This window comes from Brassica napus, chromosome A5 (genome assembly GCF_020379485.1).
Source record: "Brassica napus cultivar Da-Ae chromosome A5, Da-Ae, whole genome shotgun sequence".
Taxonomy (NCBI): Eukaryota; Viridiplantae; Streptophyta; class Magnoliopsida; order Brassicales; family Brassicaceae; genus Brassica; species Brassica napus.
Window position 1 is genome coordinate 10,423,938 of NC_063438.1, and position 8,406 is coordinate 10,432,343.

The 8,406-nt window shown below is 37.7% G+C and overlaps 2 protein-coding genes across 2 annotated transcripts; both read right to left on the reverse strand.

Moving 5' to 3' along the window:
* Positions 1 to 313: 313 nt before the first annotated feature.
* LOC125609633 (serine/threonine-protein kinase TOR-like) lies at positions 314 to 2,507 on the reverse strand. Its single transcript, XM_048781166.1, has 9 exons — positions 2,348 to 2,507; positions 2,100 to 2,263; positions 1,893 to 2,021; positions 1,717 to 1,800; positions 1,553 to 1,614; positions 1,394 to 1,466; positions 986 to 1,309; positions 682 to 935; positions 314 to 552 (listed from the first exon to the last, which is right to left on the reverse strand). The coding sequence occupies exons 3-7, from the start codon at positions 1,992 to 1,994 to the stop codon at positions 1,016 to 1,018; spliced, it is 615 nt and encodes a 204-aa protein (XP_048637123.1). The 5' UTR covers positions 1,995 to 2,021; positions 2,100 to 2,263; positions 2,348 to 2,507; the 3' UTR covers positions 314 to 552; positions 682 to 935; positions 986 to 1,015.
* A 1,390-nt stretch (positions 2,508 to 3,897) lies between these two features.
* Positions 3,898 to 4,467, reverse strand: LOC125609634 (serine/threonine-protein kinase TOR-like). Its single transcript, XM_048781167.1, has 2 exons — positions 4,226 to 4,467; positions 3,898 to 4,136 (listed from the first exon to the last, which is right to left on the reverse strand). Exons 1-2 carry the CDS (start codon positions 4,344 to 4,346, stop codon positions 3,982 to 3,984), a joined length of 276 nt encoding a protein of 91 aa, XP_048637124.1. The 5' UTR covers positions 4,347 to 4,467; the 3' UTR covers positions 3,898 to 3,981.
* Positions 4,468 to 8,406: the final 3,939 nt, after the last annotated feature.

Sequence of the window (8,406 nt, forward strand, 5' to 3'; positions counted from 1 at the left end):
TTGCAGGACCTATGCGCTTCCATAGGACAGAAAGAGAAACATCAATCTACACAAAGAGAAACTGTTTACATATATAAGGAAACTGCTTACTTTTACGTCCTTTAGATCAATGAGAGCTTTGAAATAATTTAACTTACTTTATGCTTGATTCTGTTCACACCAAAATTTTGAAAAATATATGGCGTGTTGATTGTTGTCGAAACAACTTTTCCACTTTGACTGAACATATGTACATATGACTAGGAATTCTAACACACTATTATTATTTTTATTTTTTTCATTTCAGAATATTTTGACTGAAACACATGACAAAGATACAAAAGCCGACGGTACTATAGGATATCACCGGGAACTAAGCCGGCAGCAACAAGTTTCCAAAGCCCTATTATAAACGATAACGAAACTCCAAATCGACCTAACACATTATTTACATAAAAAAAGACCATAGTTTATCATCGAATTAAATCCAAAAAATGCAACTTAGTCGAAATTTTACAAAGCCTATTTACAATAAACAGAACAGATGATCCTTCTCACCAGAAAGGGCACCACCTGCAAACAAAAACAAGAAAATTTGTTCACATTTTTGCATCGAACCATTGGAAATGACTTAAAACATATCTCACGAACCAAACTTGTGCAAATGAAAACAGATAAGCACAAGAGTGGAGAAGAACATACCCGACATAATTTTGACAGATATTTTCATGGGAAGTAGCTTGATCGATTAGCTTTTGAACCTGAACTTTCACAGACAAACCATGTTCGACTTCATGAGAATCTCCTCCGAGCAAGTTATTGTGATCAGCAGTGGGATTGCTTGGAACCGCAGACGTAGAGAAATCACGGCCCGTAAGCTTATGACTCATACGAGCCATTACAACTACTGCACGTTCGTTCAATACCTCGTTTGCATCTCCAAGCATATTCACAGCCTGAAATACAATCCAAGAATCAAATCATCAACAAAAGAATTAAAAGAAACCTGAAGAATTTCCTTCTCTCGAGTACTCCTTTAAGGCTGAGGAAGGTCTACATCAGCGGGATCTTCATCTACTTCCTCAGGTTCAACATTAGCAGAACCATTGGGATTGTTGTTACCGAGTAGGGCTAGTTGAGGGACTTCATTGAAATTAAAAAGACGCCAATTGATTAAAGGATCATGCACAAACGCCTCCATCATTGCCATTACACTGTCTTTGTTGGTTCTGAGAACTTGTATAACATTTTGGCATGTCGACCGGAAATTTCCTTTGATGCCACTTACTTCCATTGCTTTGACAAGCATTCTTGTCAGACGGAATGGAACCTAACATAGTGTTGTTTAAGACAATAAAGCTCTCTCCTCATATCGTCAAACAAGTCTTATGAGGAAAACATTATAAGATAGTACCTTTTCAGGAAACTTCTCTCTATTCATAGACGCCTCAAAACAATCTCCGAAATCAATATGCAAGATTTTCCCACTGCAAAATTGAAACCATTGATAAAGAAACAGAAGTATAGTTGGATGTTTTAAGCAATATAAACCCTTTTCTTTATTTTTATGTACCTGTATCTATCTAGCATAAGGTTACTTGGTTGTCGATCACCTAACCCAAAAATATAACCAACCTGATACGAGAGAAGTTCATTTAAAGTGCAAGTCAAACATGAGTAAAAAATCTACATTGACGCTACACAAGTGGTGAACAAATGATGAAAGCAACCACATACCATACTCATAACGGCTAAACTTCTAGTATCGTTGGTTCTTCTCTCCAGCCATACCTCTGACGAGCGACTTTTTAACCACATAACCTACCAAGAAGGAGAAACAAAGCAATTTCGTATTCCAGATTAGTTACTTTAGCCAAGAGAACACTACTAGAAGTTAAAGCTAGATTAAGTACCCTGGACAGATCATTTCCCTCTGTGTTTTCTAGAGCGTACTCAAATACTTCAATCTTTGCTATGAGCGGTAGATTGCCGTAGTTTGGAGCAAAACTCAACATATGTTTGTGTTCTTGATTAAGGATGATCTGGAAATAAGAAAAGGCATGTGTAAGAATCAACAGAAACTTTCAAGAGTGAAAACCTTCATGAATAAAAAGACAAACCTTTCGTGCATCTCTGTATTCTCGAATAAGATGGTGAAGGGTATCGCAGTTGGGAACCCATCCAATGAGTCCACTAATGGTATTACAGAATACCGTTGGATGGACAAATCTTTTTCTGCTGTTTTTCTGGAATTCTCGAGCAAAGTGTTCACCAAACCAAAAAGCTGAAACACAATAGAGCAAAGTGTTATCTTGTAGTTAACACAATAACTGAACAACTTTTTTTTTTTTTTTTTTTTGAAAATCACCTGCATAACACGCTCATCTTGCCTTAGATCTTCATGTCCCTTTAATAAAAAGGCATAGTCCTCACCGTCATTTCCGTGAATAGTCAATTTCCGTGGTCGTTGTTTAGATGTTATGACAAGAAGTTGACGAGGAAACGATGCTATCGTCACAACGGGGCATCTATTTAAATAAAACCAAAGCAGTGATCTAAGCACCGAATCCTAGGTTAAAACCGTAAATCAGCTCAGACAAACTGTAGTTCAAAATGTTACCCGCACGGTATGTTCCAGGAACAGCTAGCTCCAAGTCACGACACAGCAGCAATTCAGGAGACACAAACTATCCACCATGTAATGTGACAGTTTGATTATAAAGTAAAAAAGAGACGAGAGAACCAAAGAAATAGAGAATCTTTACCTCCAAATCCAATGTCGTGAGGCTGGCAAGCTGTTTGTCAATCCGTTTGAAAACAATTGAAAATGACAAACATGTCGTTATGCCCCTTTCCTGAGATAAAGGCCAAGAACACATCTGAAATTTTGTTTCAAATTTTTCGTCACCTGTGTAAGTTCAGCATCTTTTCCAGTTCTCTTGTAATTGATACAACATTCATATGCCTCTAGTAGTTCGTGACGGTATGCCTGCATCAACAACACACCAACTTCAGTTGCTGATACGAACAAACACCATCCAGTTTCGCATATAGCCTTTACAAAAATATATGAAAACAAATACTCCACACCCTAAACCTCAAATTTTATCATGGTCACCTGGTTGACTTAAATTCTTAAAACCCCAGAAAAAATGACCACGGGTTACATGGAAAAAACAAAACTAGATGCTGGAGTGCTGTACAGTTCTGTGCTAGAGAAAGAAAGATTAAATCACGGATACCGTGGCGACACAGCTAATGGCATGTAACCTGTAAGAAAAACACTATGTTATACCCAAGGTTGGAAAACCAGGACTGAAAATGGCACTACCTCTATAAATGCTCTCTCTTGTATGGTCACGTTGTCCTTTCTTGCACCTTCTTCAAGCATCTCATGTAATGGCTCAAGTACTTTCAGCATTCCTTCAATGTTATGTTCTCAAATATTTCAACAAAAGCAACTTAGATCTTAAGGCAAACAAATGAAATAAATAAAAATGTCTCCTGATGCAGACATTTTTTAAGATATAAGCCAACAGTATATCCCGACTTTACATTCTTAAAAGAGACCATATACTCTAGTCAATAATTCACTGTTGGCTAACAACGTTTACCCTTAAAATGTTTGTTTAAGTAGATTCAACACCAGAGTAAACGTCAATCTAAGCAAACAAAGCTTCGATCAAACTCCCAAAGAGCATATTAGAGATCTCAAAGGTTAGGCTCATACATAAACCATTAATGTTTTATCAGAAAAAAAAGACATTTTGTTTTTATATGCAAACGAAAAACAGAAAATAAGGAAAGACTAGTGTTGCAAAAAAACTCCTACTTCAACAAATATCAGAGATGAAACTTAATCTATGTGGCATAACAAGGCGAAGAAAAGAAAGACACGGGTTTGGTATGTGAAACATGGAATCCATGAAAGTATGCACACTTAACCTGTAAACTATCATCAACTCCTTTGGCATTCGCTGCACATGCTATAGAATGGAAGTATCATCCAGTGACTGCAGCAGCAACAAACTGAGAAGCAATTTGACCTTTTGATATGTAATGAGACATCACTGCCGTATTGAATAACCCCCATGTGTGCCATGCCTTAGCCCATTTAGGAGCATAGATGGTAGATTTGCTAAAGGCATCAAGAATTTCTGAAAAAAGAGTATTAGATTGTCACCAGAATGTTATGGTCAGAACTAGTTTGACTACACTTACACAGTTAAAAGTAACTAATATTCACCTTGAATAGACCCATCATTCAATCCGGGAGAAAGTGCCCACTGCCATGTTCCCAATTTGAGATTTACACGTGCAAGAAGTGGAACATTTTCTCCCTTGCTAGATACCATACTAGCCATCATGTCAGACTGAGAATGTGGCACACTTGAGAGTTCCCTCGTCAGAATCTAAAAACATTCAATTCACATTGAGAAGAAACATGGCCATTTAAATAAGAAAATGGGAAAATGTGAGAAAGAGAATCAATCCAGACAATGCAAGTAGCTAATGTAGAAGCCGGTAAACCGGACTGATGTAAACGATATAATAAAAGCGAAGTTAAGGAAATAGACGAATATAGAAAACTAATACGAGAACGATAAGAAATCGTATTCGCAACAAACATGGAGGCGAGATATGATCTCTTTCCTTAACTCAAAATATTTGCTCCGTTAGTGAGACGGGACTGTACGAATATAGAGTCCCAGGATACAACCATGGCAGACGAATCACGCCTCACTCGTGATCGCCCTATCGAACTATAAACTCTACGAAACACTCTCGTTTTTATGACTTACGCTAAGGGAATTTTGATGCTGGTTTCGATGTGAAAAAGTTGAAGAAAATGAGAAGAGGAGAGTCCGTATTTAAAGAGAAGACTAGGAGCGGTTTTTCGAAACTGTTGCGAACGTTTTTTCCGAAAATCTCGCAAAGATCTCGGAGTGGAATGTTGAGCAGCTTTCTCCGCAAGTTTCTCTCTTGTTGACTCGTTCTGATCCATTTCGAACAGATAAACTTCGTGTTATTTTTAAACGAACTACATGTCGTTTATACACAAATGTCATGCTGTTTTTTAGAAATAAAATGGCAAAGCGTTGAGCTTAACTTGGTCCAAAAAGAATAATTCTTATCGGGCCAAAGGCCCTCCACCCAAGCCCAAGCCCAAGCCCACGCCCACGCCCACGCCGAGCCGAGCCGGCCGGATGGCGACGGCGGCGCGCGCGTGGAGATCTCTCTCTTCCTCTGAGCCGTTTAATCCAAGGAGAGTGTGATACCATATATATACATCACAACTTCTCAAGTTTTAATCGATGTGGGACTCTCTTATTTCCTTTCATTAATGCCAACATGGCTTTTTACAAAGAGCTCGTAAGCCTATTTCCTTTTCACATTTGCCTTTCATTATTTGAGCTAATAAGCTTAATAATTAGGCCCAACAATCCCCCACATGAATAGAAATGACTCTAAACATATGCAGACTAGATGCAGACTCGATATACTCTAAAAAACTATACTTATTCTAATACTGACTAGACTAGACAGACTTATCGAGAGTGTTTGCGAAAAATTCACTGTGTTTGAGTTGGTGGCATTTTTAAGCTTTGAACCACTCATAGTTAATATCTGTCGGGTTTACTTTACCAGAAGGTGAACATGATGTCTTGAACCAACCGGTGTTTTATGTAAACCGAGACAACATGCATAACGCAGCTTCATTTTCTCGTAGAACTTAGTTCTCTATTGTGTTCATTGTGGCCCTGAACTATTCCTGGTTTTCATGAGTGAACTTAGAGAATATAGCCTTGCATTCATTCTCCTAGAAACGGCCCCATTTCACACTCATTAGGTGATTGACCATGAAAAGTATTAAGTAATACTCCGCTTAAGAAGCTATGGAATCATTAAAAGCTTATGCTTATCCTTCTCACATTTGTTAGCACTTTTATCATCTTAGGAGCTGGGAAGAAACTACTTGTCTCAAGTGCTTTGGTTAGATTCTGTTTGATTTTGTTTTCCCTTTGAACCTACGTCTTGGGATCTCCAGTCATGATAGGTAGGGTTGCAATCAAGCATCCTCATTCGTTATAGGCTTTAAACCCATTCCTTTTGATGATTTAGCAACAACATCTCGATTTGATGTAGTCTATTGTAATTACACCAGTTGAGATAAGTTGTCTAATGGTTTTATGTCGTCTTCTGATGTGACAAGATTTACCATTGTAGAGATTATTCTGAGCCCGAGCTATTGCTGATTGACTATCACAATGTATGCGTATAGCTGGCACAGGTTTCTCCCACATAGGAATATCTTCCAAAAAATTTCTAAGCCATTCAGCTTCTTCTGCTGCTTTGTCTAAAGCTATGAACTCAGATTCCATGGTAGATCTGGCTAACACTGTTTGTTTGGTAGATTTCCATGATATTGCTGCTCCTCCTAGTGTAAAGACATATCCACTCGTGGATTTTGAGTTTTTAGAATCTGATATCCAGTTAGCATCACTGTATCCTTCCAAAACTGCTGGTTCTTTACCATAGTGAAGCCCAAAATCTTTGGTGTAGCGCAAGTAATTGAGTACCCTCGTTATAGCTTTCCAGTGTGTATGACCTGGATTACTTGTATATCGACTAAGTACGTTTACTGCATGCGCCAGATCCGGTCTAGTACAATTTGTCAAGTACATGAGACTTCCGATCACACGTGCATACTCGTTTTGTGAAACCGCTTCACCTGAATTCTTTGTCAAGTGCATTTGGGGATCTAACGGAGTTTTTGCCGTACTATTAGAGTAATTTTTAAATCTCTCTAATATTGTTTGAGCATAATGAGATTGGGTTAAGATAATTCCGTTTGAATTTCTTGTGACTTTAACCCCGAGAATTACATCTACTAATCCCAAGTCTTTCATCTCAAATGTCCCTTTGAGCATGTTTTTTGTTTGATTGATAATGTCTTTATTGCTTCCAATAATGAGCATATCATCTACATATAGACATAGCAAAACATACGCATTTTTGGTAGTTTTGTAGTATATGCATTTGTCACATTCATTTATTTTGAAACCATTTGACATCATTGTATTGTCAAATTTTTCGTGCCATTGTTTAGGAGCTTGTTTAAGCCCATAAAGTGACTTTACAAGTCGACATACTTTGTCTTCCTGTCCGGGAATGACAAAACCTTCAGGTTGTTTCATGTAAATTTCCTCTTCTAAATCACCATTTAGAAAAGCAGTTTTTACATCCATTTGATGGATTTCTAAGTCTCTTAAGGCTGCGATTGCTATCATCAGTCTTATTGATGTTATTCTCGTCACTGGAGAATATGTATCAAAATAGTCAAGGCCTTCCTTTTGTCGGAATCCTTGAACTACAAGCCTAGACTTGTATTTTCCACCAGGTTTTCGTGTCATTATCCATTTATTCCCTAATGCTTTGCAGCCAGGTGGTAAATCCGTTATGTAATAAGTATAATTTTGCATGATCGAATCAAATTCACTCCTGACAGCTTCGTTCCAAAATGGAGCTTCTGGTGAAGCCATGGCTTCTGCCAAAATTTTTGGAACATTTTCTACTAAAAATGCCATTAGGAAATCTTCTCCAAAAGATTTTTCTTTCGAGCTCTTTTGCTCCTTCGAGGTTCATCTTTTTCTCCATTTTCTGAAATATCATTTATAGAAATCTCGACGTTTGTCTCAGTTTCTGAGTTTTTGTCATTGTCTCTTTCTTCTCGAGTTCGTTTTGAACCTTGTTTTTCCTTATATGGAAAAATATTTTCGAAGAAAGATGCATTTCTTGATTCCATGACTGTATTTTCATGAATGTCTGATATTTCAGATTTATGTACCAGAAAACGATAAGCATTACTGTTATGTGCATATCCGATGAAGATGCAATCCACTGTTTTAGGTCCAATAGTGACCTTCTTTGGTGGCGGCACCGCAACTTTTGCCAGGCACCCCCACACTTTGAGGTATTTATACGAAGGTAAATTACCTTTCCATAATTCATCTGGAGTTTTGCCAGTTACTTTGTGTGGAATTTTGTTGAGGATATAATTAGTGGTAAGCAACGCTTCCCCCACATGTTCTGGGGTAACCCAGATTCCTGCAATATAGCATTCATCATCTCTTTTAGAGTTCGATTTTTGCGTTCAGCAACTCCATTAGATTCTGGTGAGTAAGGAGCTGTAGTTTGATGGATTATTCCATGTTCTTTACAGAATGCATTGAACGGACCATCATACTCGCCTCCTCTGTCGCTTCTAACTACTTTAATAGTTGTTTTAAGCTGATTTTCGACCTCGAGTTTAAATTCTTTAAATTTTTCTAAGGTTTCATCTTTGCTATGTAATAAATAAACATAACAATATTTTGTGCAGTCATCTATGAAGGTCACAAAGTACTTTTTACCACCTCTAGTTTG